Source organism: Schistocerca americana, chromosome 5, assembly GCF_021461395.2.
Source record: "Schistocerca americana isolate TAMUIC-IGC-003095 chromosome 5, iqSchAmer2.1, whole genome shotgun sequence".
Taxonomy (NCBI): Eukaryota; Metazoa; Arthropoda; class Insecta; order Orthoptera; family Acrididae; genus Schistocerca; species Schistocerca americana.
The window spans coordinates 366,851,053-366,869,849 of NC_060123.1; the positions used below are offsets into that span (position 1 = coordinate 366,851,053).

General features: G+C 37.9%; 1 protein-coding gene across 2 annotated transcripts in view; it reads left to right on the forward strand.

Annotated features, from left to right (window-relative positions):
* The window catches only part of LOC124615461 (ral guanine nucleotide dissociation stimulator-like 1), a 558,067-nt gene that overhangs the window by 487,679 nt on the left and 51,591 nt on the right, over window positions 1-18,797 (forward strand). For both annotated transcript variants that reach the window (XM_047143368.1, XM_047143367.1), the window contains exons 5-7: window positions 1,410-1,591; window positions 10,746-10,876; window positions 17,610-17,822. In XM_047143368.1, the coding sequence (XP_046999324.1) occupies window positions 1,410-1,591; window positions 10,746-10,876; window positions 17,610-17,822 (526 nt within the window). The remainder of the gene's footprint in view (window positions 1-1,409; window positions 1,592-10,745; window positions 10,877-17,609; window positions 17,823-18,797) is intronic.

Consider the following 18,797-nt stretch of genomic DNA (forward strand, 5'->3'; position numbering starts at 1 on the left):
GTCTCCTTCCCCAAAACAACCAACCAACCAACCATTATTTACTTTTAAATTTTCTCAGTTTAAACCACCATATACTTCATTCAGTAAAAATTAAATTAAAACAATAGAAAATATTACAAACCAATATAAAAAAAGCAGCAGTTTGGTTAAATATTTAAGCAAATTATCAGCTTGAAGTTTTAACTAATTGACATTCCTAATTTGTTTGATAATCAAATATTTTGAGGTCTCAGGAATTTTGTTTTTCACCAATTGACCACATTATGATCCTTTTATACCATCCATCAATGGATTTCTTTATTATTTAGCTTATTATTTGGCTGCATATTCAAATGCCACCAAAAACAAAAATTACTGGTTTGTATGCTAGGAAACCTGTTAAATGCATTCCACTTTAACCATGCCATTGTCAAGAAAGAGTTGATTGTGTAGGGAGCATATTGTTTGGCATCGGCAACAGTGGTCCACTGAGATGTTTTCTGACTGATCCCGCTTCACTGAGGCAAGTGGTTCTGCCCATCAGGTAGTGTGTAGAGAGGGGAACACATTTCACAGCACAGAATGTTAACAGATGTCTTCGGTATGATCTAGGCATTATGGTGTGGCAAGCATTACGCACAGTGGCCAAACACTGCCGGATATCTTTGTGCGAGGTACCATTACTACACGGCAGTACTGCAGAGAGATTATTCCGGAACATGTCTGTCTGTTTAGGGGTGCAATGGGACCCTACTTTCTGTTTATGGATGAAGGTACCCACCCACATAGAACCATTAAGGCCTCAGGCACTGAAAATTGAAGATATCAAATGTCTGGAATGGCCTGCATACTCCCCAGCCCTAAACCCTGCAGAACATGCCTGGGATACTCATGGCAGATGTATTTCTCAATGAACATCCCCTCACCAAATCATGTAAGGACTGGAAACTGCCTTGAGAGAAGAGTGGGACTTTATCCCCAAGGACTCCTCAATGGTTTGGTAGCCAGCATGAATAACGGGTGCAAAATGTGCATTAGTGCCCTTTCCATTGGGAGTCTCACCTGTGGAAACAGGAATGTTATTTATGTCTGTTATTGTGCTTTCTCATATGGTAAAATCTGTACCAACTGTCATTCTAAATACCACTGAACCTCCACTACATATGTATTGTGTTTCATATCATCCATCATTGCCTGTAATTATTCCTATCCAACGATGTCTTGGTTCCTTAGCAAGTGTCAAGCAGTGTAATATTTCCATGTTTCAGTTTTGTTTTGAATGTTCATTACACTGATTAAGTCAATGTAGAGATATACATTACTATTAATGCTGTTCGTTTTTCATGTGTTTGCTAACTTTTGGGAGTATTTTGAAATGGGAAATTTCATATTTCTTTCTATAAAATATTCTCAAACATTTTTACTCATAGGACTCTAGTCCTTGCGTTGCATGTGTGGCTGGATTCATTTCCTGAAGACTTCAGAGATCCCCCAATGCATCCTACTCTTCATCAGCTGCTATACTTCTGCCAACAGTATCTACCTGAATCAGAACTTGAAGTAAAAGTGCGGCACAGGCTTGACAGGTTCAACAAGGAAGACCAAATGTTAGGTATGTTACAACGTTACTATCAAAATTATTTTATGGTATTGTGCTACTACATTTGTAACTGTTTTGTAAGAATGTGTGATGTTCCTGTGTTACAGCTTCTTTTCAGATCCTCATAAATTTTAAAAAGAATGAGCACAGTAATTAAAAATAGTTTGATTGAAGGGTATACAAAACACCAATATTCACTTTCATAACAATGTAATAGGTTGTTTGCAGATGACAATGAGAGATCGCTCTGCAGCCTCTCCTCTTCCTGCCGATTGCTACATTGCTTTCCTGACTTCTACTCCCTGTGCCTACAGCATATGTTTTGAGACAGCATGATACCCAAAGTATTAACAGTTTTATCTGTAGCACAAATATTGTATAATGTGTGTAGTGATGGTATGCATAGTATTGTTATGAAGTGATATTATGAATATATTACCAAACAGTTGGATGAGAAATTTGGTAAGTGCAGAGAATACTTTGAAATTTAAACAGATTGCCATAACTGAGATGATCAAGAATTATTTTCTTGAACACGTCCAGTGGATGCCATTTTGCTAATTATCTAAGAAGCACAGCTCATATTAGGTCATGAAAAATGGAGTTAAACTTCATATCAAATTTTCTGAAACTATAAGAGCAAATACTGAAGTTAAAATCTTTGAAGTCATACTTAAGCAAGCTATTCCTTCATTGAAGCATATTTAAGTGTTTGAAATACACTAGATAAATATTTAAGTGTATGAAGTGTACAATTTTACACATGTATGCATAGAAATCACTTTCATCTGTACATATTTCAACTAATTTTTCCAATGTCTTACGAATATGCTGTTTTATATATTTAAAAACAAAGATGATATGACTTACCATACAAAAGCGCTGGTAGGTCGATAGAAACACAAACAGACACATACATACACAAAAAATTCAAGCTTTCGCAACAAACTGTTGCCTCATCAGGAAAGAGGGAAGGAGAGGGAAAGACGAAAGGAAGTGGGTTTTAAGTGAGAGGGTAAGGAGTCATTCCAATCCCGGGAGCGGAAAGACTTACCTTAGGGGGAAAAAAGGACGGGTATGCGCGCGCGCGCGCACGCACGCACACACACACACACACACACACACACACACACACACACACACACACACACACACACACACACACACACACACACACACACACACACACACAGACACAAGCAGACATATTTAAAGACAAAGAGTTTGGGCAGAGATGTCACTCGAGGCAGAAGTGCAGAGGAAAAGATGATGTTGAATAACAGGTGAGGTATGAGTGGCGGTAACTTGAAATTAGCGGAGATTGAGGCCTGGTGGGTAACAGGAAGAGAGGATATATTGAAGAGCAAGTTCCCATCTCCGGAGTTCGGATAGGTTGGTGTTGGTGGGAACTATCCAGATGACCCGGATGGTGTAACACTGTGCCAAGATGTGCTGGCCGTGCACCAAGGCATGTTTAGCCACAGGGTGATCCTCATTACCAACAAACGCTGTCTGCCTGTGTCCATTCATGCGAATGGACAGTTTGTTGCTGGTCATTCCCACATTGAATGCATCACAGTGTAGGCAGCTCAGTTGGTAAATCACGTGGGTGCTTTCACATGTGGCTCTGCCTTTGATCATGTACACCTTCTGGGTTACAGGACTGGAGTAGGTGGTGGTGGGAGGGTGCATGGCACAAGTTTTACACTGGGGGCGGTTACAAGGATAGGAGCCAGAGGGTAGGGAAGGTGGTTTGGGGATTTCATAGGGATGAACTAAGAGGTTACGAAGGTTAGGTGGATGGCGGAAAGACACTCTTGGTGGAGTGGGGTGGATTTCATGAAGGATGGATCTCATTTCAGGGCAGGATTTGAGGAAGTCGTATCCCTGCTGGAGAGCCACATTCAGAGTCTGGTCCAGTCCCGGAAAGTATCCTGTCACAAGTGGGGCACTTTTGTGGTTCTTCTGTGGGGGATTCTGGGTTTGAGGGGATAAGGAAGTGGCTCTGGTTATTTGCTTCTGTACCAGGTCGGGAGGGTAGTTGTGGGATGCGAAAGCTGTTGTCAGGTTGTTGGTGTAATGGTTCAGGGATTCCGGACAGATTTGTTTGCCATGAAGACCTAGGCTTTAGGGAAGGGACCGTTTGATGTGGAATGGGTGGCAGCTGTCATAATGGAGGTACTGTTGCTTGTTGGTGGGTTTGATGTGGACGGACGTGTGAAGCTGGCCATTGGACAGGTGGAGGTCAACGTTAAGGAAAGTGGCATGGGATTTGGAGTAGGACCAGGTGAATCTGATGGAACCAAAGGAGTTGTTGGAGAGGAAATTCTGGAGTTGTTCTTCACTGTGAGTCCAGATCATGAAAATGTCATGAATAAATCTGTACCAAACTTTGGTTTGGCAGGCCTGGGTAACAAAGAAGGCTTCCTCTAAGCAACCCATGAATAGGTTGGCGTACGAGGGGATATCCTGGTACCCATGGCTGTGGGTCAGGATGAAGCTGGCTAAGGTGATGAGGAAAGAGGTTTTAGGTAGGATGGCAGGTGATTGGCGTGAAAGGAAATGCTCCATCGCAGCGAGGCCCTGGACGTGCGGAATATTTGTGTATAAGGAAGTGGCATCAATGGTTACAAGGATGGTTTCTGGGGGTAACACATTGGGTAAGGATTCCAGGCGTTCGAGAAAGTGGTTGGTGTCTTTGATGAAGGATGGGAGACTGCATGTAATGGGTTGAAGGTGTTGATCTACGTAGGCAGAGATACGTTCTGTGGGGGCTTGGTAAACAGCTACAATGGGGCGGCCAGGATGATTGGGTTTGTGGATTTTAGGAAGAAGGTAGAAGGTAGGGGTGCGGGGTGTCGGTGGGGTCAGGAGGTTGATGGAGTCAGGTGAAAGGTTTTGCAGGGGGCCTAAGGTTCTGAGGATTCCTTGAAGCTCCGCCTGGACATCGGGAATGGGGTTACCTTGGCAAACTTTGTATGTGGTGTTGTCTGAAAGCTGGCGCAGTCCCTCAGCCACATACTCCCGACGATCAAGTACCACGGTCTTGGAATCCTTGTCCGCCGGAAGAATGACGATGGGTCGGTCAGCCTTCAGATCATGGATAGCCTGGGCTTCAGCAGTGGTGATGTTGGGAGTAGGATTAAGGTTTTTTAAGAAGGATTGAGATGCAAGGCTGGAAGTCAGAAATTCCTGGAAGGTTCGACTGACATCTCTGCCCCAACTCTTTGTCTTTAAATATGTCTGCTAGTGTCTGTATATGTGTGGATGGATATGTGTCTGTGTGCGAGTGTATACCCGTCCTTTTTTCCCCCTAAGGTAAGTCTTTCTGCTCCCGGGATTGGAATGACTCCTTACCCTCTCCCTTAAAACCCACTTCCTTTCGTCCTTCCCTCTCCTTCCCTCTTTCCTGATGAGGCAACAGTTTGTTGCAAAAGCTTGAATTTTGTGTGTTTTTGTGTGTTTGTTTGTGTGTCTATTGAAGTGCCAGCGCTTTCGTTTGGTAAGTCACATCATCTTTGTTTTTGGATATGTTTTTCCCATGTGGGATGTTTCCCTCTATTAATTAAAAAAAAAAAAAACAATATATATATATATATATATATATATAAAATTAATTTTTCATTTGTTAGCAGGTACGTATCTAGGTACACACTGGAATTCCCATGTCATAGTACCATAGCACACCACCAGAAGTGCCAAAATAAAATGGCACAACTCTTTGCTAAAGTGGAGTACCATGCAGTGGTTCATTATCAAAAGCTGGAGAAACATTGTAACTGTATCAGGCCAGTTCAGATGGCTAAGGAAGTTACCTAGAATTTCCTGACACAGTTGCAACATTTTCACTGCTGCTGGAAACATATTATTACATGATACTCCACTTCATCAGTTGGCTGCACCATTCTATATTTTGGTTCCTCTAATGGCGTGCAATGGTAATGTGGTACTGGGGAAACAATGTTTACCCAGACCACAGACATGTACTTGCGAACGAGAAAAAAATTCATTATGTAAGTTTACTTTTCCTAGATGATAATTAAAACTTCAAATATTGCTGATACAGTATGGTAGATAAACTGAGGGAACTGGTGCAAATGGACATCAGAAGGGATGGGAGAGGGAAAGAAAGAAGGTTTTGATAGAACATGAGCAACGAAGAGAAGGAGAAAGAAAGTGGCATGACTGATTGAGAAAATAAAATAAAAAGAAGCACAACTGGAAGAAGATCAAGACATGAAGAGAATTTGAGGTAATTTAGTTGACAGTCAGGAAACAAGAGTTATTCTTACTTTGATTGTACATATAGGTGTATGTCTGTCTTAGAGAGCTGTGATTTTGTCTGTAAGTTCATGAATGTTGACATCTGTTTTGAACACACTGATTTGGTGCCACTGAGTTTCTGGACAGTCAGCTGCTATGGTGTAATGATATATGTATTCAGTGTTCCTACAAGTTATGTGATGCAGTTTAAGTTTTGGTGGTTGTGAGAAGTGTTATGTCATCTGCTGAGAGGCTTGGAGCCATAGTCTGACTGACACCTCTTACTTTGTCAGTCTGCTTCATTATAATTATAAGATTGTGTCTGTATGTAATGAGTTGTAATTGGAGAATGCTCAAGTTGTTTCTTTGTTCTTCATAAGAGTTAACCATAGGTACAATGGTGTATCTGTAATATTGGAGTAGTTGCCTTGTAGTTGATGCTTGATGCTGTATGAATGAGGCAGAGAGGACTTAGCCAAGGAGTAAGAAGCAGTTGGTGCAATGAAACAAACAGCAGGAAAAATTGTGCAATTGCTCTTGAGCATGAGCTATGTAGATCCCACCAATGAGGAGGACCTCTAGAGATGTGGGAGAGATCGAGATACATATTAAAGAAAGAGAGCAACTCTTCTAACTGAAACTGTATTAACAATGAGCACCCTCTGTGGTTAACAACCGGAGTTGTAAATCGGAGCTTGCTCCAACTAAGGTTGACAACCTTCGACAGTCAAAAATAGAAACGTCTTTTAGGAAAAAAATTCCACTGTCCTGCTCAAAAAGGCAGGAAAAGGCTATATCGGATTCGGTGGGTAGTCAACTAGAAGACAGCAACTAATCGGAGCGTTTGCAACCATCCAAATGCACACTAAAACACAAAAGGAAGATTAAACATGAGCAAATAAACTATATAGCAACACACAACATAAACTCACTACTTCAGACCGGGAAACTCAAGGAGCTCATAGATGAACTAAATAAACAAAAAAATTTAATAACAGGGATCCAAGAAATGAGAAACACCACAGAGGACCCATTCAAATCACAAGGATACAGAATTTATAATGGGAAACCAGGACTGAGGGCAATGAAACAATGTCCCCAGTGTGGAACAGGGTTTTTAGTAAACGTAAAAATAATAGATTCAGTAACGGGTTTCCAAGCAGTATCACCAAGAATTGCGACTCTAAGCTTTAAAACAATGAATAAAACCTGTACAATAATAAATGCTCATGCCCCAATAAATGAAAAAAATTGTCTAACAAAAACAAAGGAAGAGGTAGATAAATTTTGGGACCTTCTAGAACAAACTGTGAACAGAGTAAATAAAAAGAATGCAAAAATCTTATTGGGAGATTTCAATGCTCAGTTGGGAAAAGAAAGGAAATATAAAGATATAATTGGAAAATGGAGTCCACATAAATTTACAAACAAAAACGGTCAAAGACTTGGAGAACTCTGCAGAGAACACAACCTTATATCTAAATCAACATACTTTAAGAGGAAGCCAAGTAAACTTAAAACATGGAAACATCCAGACTGGAGGAATGGCGAGTGGCAACTAGACCATGTCTGTATGGACAAAAATTTTCATAAGGAGATCCACAATGTTAAAGTACTGAGAGGAGTAGACACAGGCTCAGACCATTATATGGTTAAAATTAAAATCAAATTCACACAGTTGAAGAAGAGGACCAGAAAAACTAATAAAATAAAAAGGAGGTTTGACCCACATCAGCTAATTAAAAATAATAAGTACCAACAAATAACACAAACTATCAAATTAACAGATGATCTAGAACAACTAGTGCCTAATCTTAAAAAAGAAGCAGAGAATCTAGCTCCCTTGAACCCACGAAGGAAACATGCATGGTGGACATCAGAATGTGACAAATTCCATGAAGATAGACACCAAGCATGGTTAAAGTTTCAAACACATAAAACTGAAGAAAATGCCATCAACCTAAAAAATGAAAGAAAAAAATTCACTCAAAATATTAGAAGAATCAAGAGAGGATTTTATAAAGATATTATAAAGTCTATAGAAGGTAATTATCATAAAACCAACTCCAGGTACTACTACAAAATCTTTGGGAAACAACTACAACAATATGAGGCCCCTGCACTAATACTGAAAGATGAAGATGGAAGAATGACACACAGTAACAAGGAAAATGCAGAAATCATGGCAAAAGCATTTTACAAACTTCTGAATTGCGAGGAACCCAAAGAACCCTTACAAATCAACATAAATACCCCAATAAAAACCAAACCTAACAAACTAGACCCTCCAACGTTCCAAGAAGTAGAAGAAATTCTTAAAGAACAAAAAAATTATAAGGCATGTGGAGAAGATCAAGTTTTTGTTGAAATGTGGAAATATGCAAGTGACACAGTCAAGACCTCCTTACACATGGCTCTAACAAAAATTTGGGTAACAGAACAATTTCCCGAACATTGGACCACAGCTATCATCCACCCACTACACAAAAAGGGAGATAAGAGCAACCCAGACAACTACAGAGGAATCTCTCTCCTAGATTGCACATATAAAATTCTATCCAAGATCCTATATGAAAGAGTCAAGGAGCAATTAGAACATGAGTTAGGGGAATATCAGGGAGGTTTCAGACCATGGAGAAGCTGTGCAGAGCAGATAATTAGTTTAAAATTGATTATGGCATACTACAAGAAATGGAACAAACCTCTGCCAATAACATTTGTAGATTTTAAGAAGGCATATGACTGTCTCCACAGACCTTCAGTATTAAAAATTTTAAGAAATCTAGGACTCCATCCAAAACTAATTAAAATAATACAACTCACTCTAACCAACACCAAATCAAAAGTGAAATTTAGAGGAGAAATTTTGGAACCATTCCTCATAAAAACAGGCTTAAGACAAGGTGACTGCCTATCACCATTACTTTTCAACTGTGCACTGGAATACATAATGAGAGAATGGTACAAGGTCAATCCAAAGAGGATAAGAATTGGAAGTGCAAAAGATGATATTAGCTTAAACTGCTTGGGATTCGCTGATGATCTTGCTCTCCTAGCCAACACCGTTCAAGAAGCCAGGCAACAAGTGAAATCACTACAAGAAATAGCAGAGAAAGTAGGCCTTAGAATATCATTTGAAAAAACGGAGATTATGCTAACTGATCCACCACTTGCAAACAAAATTACAATATGAGAACAGGAAATCAAAATTGTTGATAAATTTAAATATTTAGGCGAAATAATAACATACAATCTAAATGAGAAGCCATCATGGCAAAATAGAATAAAAAACTGAAATATGCAAATTACATTACCAAAACTACATACAACAAAAAAAGCCTATCTATAGATGCAAAATTAAAACACAATAAAACAGTTACACAACCAGAAATAACGTATGCAGCTGAAACTATCTTCAAAACAACAAATACAGCAGAAATTGACAGAATACTAAAAATAGAAAGAAGAATAATTAGGACATGTATAAATAAACAGTATAAAATAAATGGACATTGGAGAATAGCATCAAATGAAACAGTATATAAGAAAATAGAACCAGTCATGAGCACAATCAGGAAGAAACGCATCTCATTCTTTGGACATCTGATGAGAACTCCAGAAAACAGAATTAGTAAAAAAATAATACAAAAATTGTGGAATAGCAAGAGCGACATTCAATGGATCACAGAAATTAAGGAAGATATAAAAGAACTTCAAATTACAGTAGATGACCTAAAAAACAAGACAGAGAAAACCAGAATACTGCAACACCGCAAACCAGACAACAATTGAAAATCAATATGAGGAGTACAGGAAGAGTTGTCTCAGATGAAGAAAGAAAGAAAATATCTGAAAGAATGAAGAAATATTGGGCAGACAGAAGAGCAAAACACCTTTCATATAAGAATAGCCTCTAATAATTATATTACCTAAATATATTAAGTTATTGTCGAACCAAATTGTATCCATGTGTAACAACTTGTTTAGAACTTTGTATTTTTGACTACAGTGGTCCAATGAAGGCCATAAAATAAATAATAATAATAATAATAATAATAATAATAATAATAACAACAACAATGAGCAACCACAATACTGCTTAAAGCTATTAATGCTTATACTAGCTAAATTTAACCAAGTGCATTTGAAGGAAAGGCAGTGTTTTGAAACAGTTTGTGGTGTAATATATAACTTGCAGTGATGCAGGAAGGAGCCTATTGACTTACAGTTAGCATCAGATTAGTCTAACTTAGAACATAATGTTCAGTTGGTGGCAATACTCCATTTTTTTTCTCTTAATATATTCCAGTTTCTTTTCTTCCGTTCAAAATGTTAGAGTGCTGTCATGTTGAAGGAAGCCTGTGGCATATTGCAGACACTTTAATTCTTGTTCTTTGTATTCACCACAGGCCCCTAGTCACCGGAAAGTGTCAGAAATGTGGTATCAGTTGCTTTAATATTATCTGTTCCTCTGGCTCAAATAGGGATCCAATTCAGATAGTACTATAAAGTATAGATTACCCTTTACAACTGATCAGTTACATCATTGTTTGATATATTTCTGATCTATGTGTAAAAACAAAGTGGAGAAACTGACCCAGGATATAAAAACATATGGGATTGTAACTGATTTATTTTCTTCATTAGTATTTCATTTTTATCCAAAGATGTCAATTGCATGTAGCATATTAAGTTTCCTAATAAGCAAATGATCTTAATAGCAAAGATCTGCATTACAGTAATTCAGATAATAAAAGGCATGTATTATTATTATTATTATTATTATTATTATTATTATTATTGTCAATCACAATTTATTCACAATGTGAACTAAAGTCCCGGAAAGTGTCAGTTTTCTGTCAAATAATGTTTGTTAGTAATATCATTAATTTATTTGTTACAGATTATTCAGAATATTCTTCTGGCAGCTTATGTTTTCATCCTTCCCTTGTCAATGGCAACTCTGCTCACTTTTATCACTTTCCTGATGTACCTGAGAGGCATTTTGCTGAACAGCTGACTAGAATGGACAGTGTAAGTTTTTTAAGTATTCATATTTTAAGAGCTTTATTTCTTAGTGAACAAAGACATTATGTAGTGCTAACAGATTAGTTTCAGGGGGCTAAGTGTCTCTTTGAGATCTTGTTTCATAGAAATTGTATTGGAAATGTGTAAATGAGAAAAATATGATGATAAATAATAGACATTTCTGATAAATATCCCAAACTAGAAACTACAAACTCTGCTTATGATAAACAGATGTGTTATTTTATTAGAAATAAGGAATGGGGACAAAAATAAAGAATGGGGACAAGGCAGCAATAGTAAGAGAATACTCATTATAAAATTAAATCTTTTGTAACTCAGGATTTATTGTATATATTTATTATCTGTTTTGATTCTCATTTAGTCTTGAGTAATTGTGGTGTTCTGTGACAAAGTAGTAACATGTTACAATACGATGAACCCACTTTTGTAATTATTAACTACACAGCAATATTTTATGTCACAGAACCCCACAACTGTTTTAGTCTGTTAAAAGTAAACCATATGCATACGGATATTTGGAATACTAATGTTACGAAATATGACACAGATAAAAGGGAGAGAGAGGGATGGGAAATGGATGCATTCTGAAAATTTATGGCACTCCACAGTAATTCTTTCAAACTGTGTTTATAAAATGGCCAGCCTCTAAATTTTTCATTTTGAAAAAAAAAAAAGCCTTAGCAGAATACATACAGGGGTATGAGAAAAAGACAATCTGTTGTAAGGAAGAAACACACAAACAAGAAGTAAATTTTGTAACACCTGCTGGAAGAAGGGGCCACTGGCTGTGAAAGCTTGCATTAGTATAACCTCCTCTTATGTGTGTGTTATCTTTCCACCACTTGGTGAGTAGACTTTTTTTACATGTAGCATTGTATTATACATACAATTTCCTACTTTCATACCAATTGTATTACTAATATTAGTAACATTATTTGTCAAATTTACTCAGTAACTGTCTTGTATTATATAGGTCTGCATTTTTTGACGAATTAATATGATTGTGTTCAGACAATGGGCTAGGTTTTGCTGTTTCATAAACGTATAAATAGCACAAAGAATGAGTCTGCTATTATTTTGCATTTCTCTGAGAATATGATAAATTGTGTATGGCTCTACAGTAATTTATTGCCCTTTTCATTACTTACACAGCTTAGGTATTCTATGAGAGATTACTTTGATCTAGAACTGAGTTTGATTATTTTTCTCTGTCCCTGATAAGCAGATTATTTGTTCCAGTGATTAGATTAAATGAGTTTTTCTTTCATTCCAATCGATCTGTAGTGAGGAGGTTCTCCAGGAATGTAGAACATGTCGGAAAAACAAAAAAACTTTTTATTTATTTATAAGGTAATAAACATTTAATAGAACTACTACAATACTTATTTTCAATGCACACGTTACTGCACTGAAATGGTGCAGAAGTTAGATTATACTTTATATACAGGGCTATTACAAATGATTGAAGCAATTTCGTAAATTCACTGTAGCTCCATTCATTGACATATGGTCACGACACACTACAGATACGTAGAAAAACTCGTAAAGTTTCTGCCGCCAAAGCGCTCGAGAGCGCAGTGAGACAAAATGGCGACAGGAGCCGAGAAAGCGTATGTCGTGCTTGAAATGCACTCGCATCAGTCAATCATAACAGTGCAACGACACTTCAGGACGAAGTTCAACAAAGATCCACCAACTGCTAACTCCATTTGGCGATGGTATGCGCAGTTTAAAGCTTCTGGATGCCTCTGTAAGGGGAAATCAACGGGTCGGCCTGCAGTGAGCGAAGAAACGGTTCAACGCGTGCGGGCAAGTTCCACGCGTAGCCCGCGGAAGTCGACAAATAAAGCAAGCGGGGAGCTAAACGTACCACAGCTGACGGTTTGGAAAATCTTACAGAAAAGGCTAAAGCAGAAGCCTTACTGTTTACAATTGCTACAAGCCCTGACACCCGATGACAAAGTCAAATGCTTTGAATTTTCGGCGCGGTTGCAACAGCTCGTGGAAGAGGATGCGTTCAGTGCGAAACTTGTTTTCAGTGATGAAGCAACATTTTTTCTTAATGGTGAAGTGAACGGACACAATGTGCGAATCTGGGTGGTAGATAATCCTCACGCATTCGTGCAGCAAATTCGCAATTCACCAAAAGTTAACGTGTTTTGGGCAATCTCACAATTTAAAGTTTACGGCCCCTTTTTCTTCTGCGAAAAAAACGTTACAGGACACGTGTATCTGGACATGCTGGAAAATTGGCTCATACCACAACTGGAGACTGACAGCACCGACTTTCTTTCAACAGGATGGTGCTCCACCGCACTTCCATCATGATGTTCGGCATTTCTTAAACAGGAGATTGGAAAACCGATGGATCGGTCGTGGTGGAGATCATGATCAGCAATTCATGTCGTGGCCTCCACGCTCTCCCGACTTAACCCCATGCGATTTCTTTCTGTGGGGTTATGTGAAAACTTCAGTGTTTAAACTTCCTCTACCAAGAAACGTGCCACAACTGCGAGCTCGCATCAACGATGCTTTCGAACTGATTGATGGGGACATGCTGCGCCGAGTGTGGGAGGAACTTGATTATCGGCTTGATGTCTGCCGAATCACTAAAGGGGCACATATTCAACATTTGTGAATGCCTAAGAAAACTTTTTGAGTTTTTGTATGTGTGTGCAAAGCATTGTGAAAATATCTCAAATAATAAAGTTATTGTAGAGCTGTGAAATCGCTTCAATCATTTGTAATAACCCTGTATATAGACACACACAAAAATCAGTTGGTTTTACTGAGAAATTCATCAGTGGAGTAGGAGGAGTTGGCCACCAATAAATCCTTGAGGCTTATCTTAAACTGAATTTCATTGGTTGTCCAGCTTTTTATGGCTGCTGGCAAGTTATTGAAAATGTGTGTTGCTGAATAATGCACATCTTTTTGTACAAGAGTAAATGACTTTCAATCCTTGTGAAGATTATTCTTATTTCTAACATTGATTCCATGAACTGAGCTATTGGTTTGAAAAAGTCATATATTTTTAGCGACAAATTTCATTAAGAAATATATTTATTGGGAAGCAATAGTTAGTATCCCTAGTTCCCTAAACAGGCCTCTGCAGGATGTTCTTGGTTTCACACTACATGTAACTCCTACTGCACATTTTCATGCCCAGAAAAATTTAGCTTGGTTTGATGAATTACCCCAAAAAATAATCCTATATGACATTATGGAGTGAAAATAAGCATAGTATGCCAGCTTTTTCATTTTTATATCCCCTATGTCAGATATAATTCGCATTGCAAATAGAGATTTGTTTAGATGCTTTAGCAGTTCTGTGGTGTGCTCCTCCCAGTTTAATCTATTATCAAGCTGAAATCCCAAGAATTTAACACTGTCCACTTCTTCTATCTGCTTGTCATCATATGTTATGCATATACTCTTGGGACACCCCTTACAAGTTCTGAACTGCATGTAGTGTGTTTTTTCAAAGTTTAGTGACAAAGAATTGGTTAGGAACCAGTGATTAATGTCTACAAATATTTTATTAACCAATCTTTCTAAGACTTCACTTGATTTGCTATTTATTGCAATGTTTGTATCATCTGCAAACAAAACGAACTTGGCATCTGGTAATGTTACTGATGAAAGGTCATTGATATACACAAGAAAAAGTAAGGGTCCTAGAATGGAACCTTGTGGGACCCCACATGTAATTAGTTCCCAGTTGGACGATTCCTGATAGGTTAATACATGTCTCTTTCCTAGTAGCAACCTTTGTTTCCTGCCAGAGATATAAGATTTGAACCATTTTGCTGCATTTCCTGTTACACCATACTATTCTAATTTACTTAAAAGGATATTGTGATTTACACAGATCACAAAATATACCAGTTGCCTGCAATTTTTAGTCTAATGAATTAAGTACATTTTCACTGCAAGTATAGATAGCCTTCTCAATATCAAAACCCTTTAGAAATCCGAACTGCGACTTTGACATTATGTTATTTGTGATAACATGGTTATAAAGCCAATTGTATCTTTCAAAAATTTTTGAGAATGGTGGCAAAAGTGAAATTAGATGGAAATTTGATGCTATTTCTTTATCTACCTTCTTAAACAGGAAACATTCCACTGATAAATGACTGGTTACACAGATAGCTTAACATGTTACTTAACTCAGAATCACAGTCTTTAATTAACTTTGTTGATATTTCATAATACCCACAAGATATTTTTGATTTTAAAGATTTTATGATGGACATTACTTCTGCTGGGGTAGTGAGGGTCAAATTTATATTATGGAAGTTCTTGAAATGTTTGGTCTGAGGTATCCCATGGCAGCATCCACAGAACCTAACAACCCCATCTTTTCAGTAACAGCTATAAAATGTTGGTTAAAAAGTTCTGCAACACTGTACACATCTGTCACCAATGTATCATTTACTCTTAATGCTATTTGCCCCTCTTCATGTCTGGTTCTACTGGTCTCCTCCTTCACTATATCCCATATTGTTTTTATTTTGTTATCTGATATGACTATCTTTTCCTTGTAATATATTTGCTTTGATGTCTGTATTACAGCCTTTAATATTTTGCTGTATTCATTGTAATGTGCTGTAGCATCAACATCAGAACTGTTTCAGATTGACAGATACAGTTTTCTTTTTGTTTCACAAGATACCTCTGTTCCTTGAGTAATCCATAGCTTCTTTGTAGACTTTGCTGTAACCTTGGTTAGTTTAGGGGGAAAACAGTGTGCAAACAAGGTAAGCACTGTATTAGCAAAAGTGTTATATTTTTCATTCATGCCATGAGCACTGTAAACATCAGTCCAGTGAATGTCTCTGAGGAGTGTCCTAAAATAATCAATTTTTGGCTTATTGATTACCCTCTTGAGTTCATATGTAACAATTTTATATCCTGTTCAGTATTAATATTTAACAGAAGGAACTGCAAGTCATTGTCTGAGAGGCCATTGATTATTGGTTTTGTAATATAATTTTGTTCATTGGACTTCTCTATAAAGATATTATCAATGGCTGTTTGTGAGCAATTGGCTACCCTAGAACTTTACAGTGGGAATTAAGTTGAATGATAGTGTTACTAACTCAAACAAGTTCTTATTGGGAGAGTCTTCAAGGAAATCTACATTGAAGTCACCAGCAACCATTATTTCTTTGTTTTTAGTTATTAAATAGGCAAGTACAGCTTCAGGGTGGATTATGAACAGATTAAAGTTACCTGCAGGTGCTTGATATATATTTAAAATTATGAAGGTGTTTTTTTATGAAATTCTACTTCTGTTGCACATGCTTCCATATGCTGTTCTAGGCAAAATTTATGAATGTCTACATTCTTAAATTTATGACAGTTCCTGATGAATGTGGCAACTCCTCCTTTCTCCATTTCTGCTCTACAAAAGTGAGATGCTAACCTAAATCCTGTAACACTTAAGTTCTGTACCAATTGTCACATGGTGTTCAAAGAGGCATAATGTCAGCTGGGTTTGAGGATCTAATTCATCTAAGTAGATAATTAATTCATTAATTTTATTTCTCAGTTCTTGAATATTTTGATGCGATAAAGATAGCTGATATTTCACATTGACCAAATTAAAATTGTGTAGAGTTGAATTTTCTGCTGATTGTTGAAAATTCTTAACCAACAGCTGTTCATGCTGATGTAATAAGCTAGAATTATGTTTTTTGGTTTCTTTCTCATACTGAAGGTTTGTCTCAATCCTAACCTCTCTTAAAACTTGGTTTCTTTCTGTCCTCCCTACCCTGAAAAAGGGTCTTTTCTGAATCCTATAACTAGTGGTATTTTATCACTCATGACAGTGCCTCCCCCCTTTAACTTTCCTGCTATTTTACCAGCCAGTTTACCCTTCCCTTTCCTGTTGAGGCGAAGGCCATGCCTAGTATAAACCTACCTATTGAGAGAATCAACAGAAATCACACCAATGTGTGACCCTGCACTTCGACATGAGCAGCTGTCATTGTTTAAAGAACAACAAGCAGATAGTGAAATAAACAGTGAAGAGTAGGATAACTCCTACATTTGGGTGAAGAGAGAGAAATATAATATCCACTGGCTTCATCAGGAATGAACATCTTAATTGAGGCTGTGATGGCTTGACAAGCAGTGGCTCTGTTTTTGAAAGATATGACATTAACAGTATGGAATGTGCTTTGGTAATTGCGTACTCCACAATTCTGCTGTTGAATAGTGCCACTGACAGATTGTGACACAATTGTTGGATGCCGGTGTGGTCCCAGTACAGCCTGATCAAAAAGTTGTTTGTATTCTTAGATAGCATAAGCTGACTCTAACTTGAAGTCATGAACTTTCGGGACAATGTGATTGGATAGTTCATTGCTTGCATGATTTTCTGATGAACTGATGACCTTCTACATTGAGATGCCACTGATTACCTCCTTTTGTACTATGGTGCCATTTGAGTTCTTTGATTGTGTAATGGTGTATGAGAAATATGATTAAATTGTGAAATAATGCTGATTTATACCTAATTTTTATTGTTTCTAGGTAAAAACATAATTAGGAAGCATGATAGATGATATCATGAATTTGAAATTTTTTAGAAATAATGTGGGACGTTTAAAACTAATGTAATGTATGTTTCAGGTAAAAATTCATTTTATAACTCTCAACGGATATAAAAATAGAGGTCTATTAAAATAAACCATTTCATTTAAAACAGGAGCTGTTCAAAAAACTTGTTCCTCACCAATGTCTTGGTGCCATTTGGTCACGACGTGACAAGAACAGAAGCCATGAAGCTGCAACAGTGCTGGCCACTGTAAATCAGTTCAATGCTGTTTCATTCCGTGTCATCAGTACAGTCCTTATGGATCCTGACATCCGACCAAGTGAAAGGGCAAAGGTGATAACAACATGGATAGACATTGCTCAGGTACGTATAACTGTAGATGTTAAGAGAATATAGCCAGCAACTTATGCTGAATTTAGCTCGATACAAATAAAATATCAGCCTAACACCAGAATGTCTGTTGCCAATCCACGTGTATATCAAACAGGTGCAAGATAGGATGAGGGAGTGAGAACCCAGTAATAATAGCTGCAAATGATAACAGGAGAATTAAATAGGTAAAAAGCATGATGTATTTGAATATACAGGATACAATGAGAATGCCTACGGAAGGCGAACATGGCACCAGCTGCTCATAGAAGCTATCGCAGCTAAGTCAAGACAGAGCAATGTCTGGAATGTTAGGAGTGTGAAGAAAGGTGTGTGTTGTTAGGTCAGAGACTGAGGGCAGAGAGAGGAATTCCTGCTGGAACTGGCACTGTGGCCCACATTGCCCAGAACCTCATGTGACTGTCTTTCCATCCTTCCTGTTGCCTGTTACATGCAGTGCTTGTAAAGCGTGCTTTGCCAGAAACCTCTAACCAGTGGGAACTATTCTCGACCTGCGATGTAGGCCAGGTTTGGCGTTAAAGTCATGGGAACAGTCCTGTGAATGGTCAGCAACTTGAATTGCCAAAGAGTGACAATTTGAGAACTCAGAACATCTAATCAAACATTCACTAATTCCTTCAAGCAGATGGCCACCTGAACAACCCTCTGCCTTACCACAGGAGTGGCACTTCACAAGTTTACAATATTTTGTCAAATGCTTTTTGGAAAAATGGGTTGCCCGATTGTTAGACTTACTGGCTATGGGAGGGTGAGTATTAAACAACCTGAAATTTGTTGGTATTGGGACTTCATTTAACAAAAATGTATAATTGGACACTCTAGTGGGCATAACTGATGATGGGGCTGGAGATTGTTCAACCTGTCTGTGCAGACCAGGCTTCAAAGACCAAAGGAGTGGTGTGGCAGTGCAGTGGGGTGTAGAAGTGAGGCAACTGCGCTAAAGGTGGA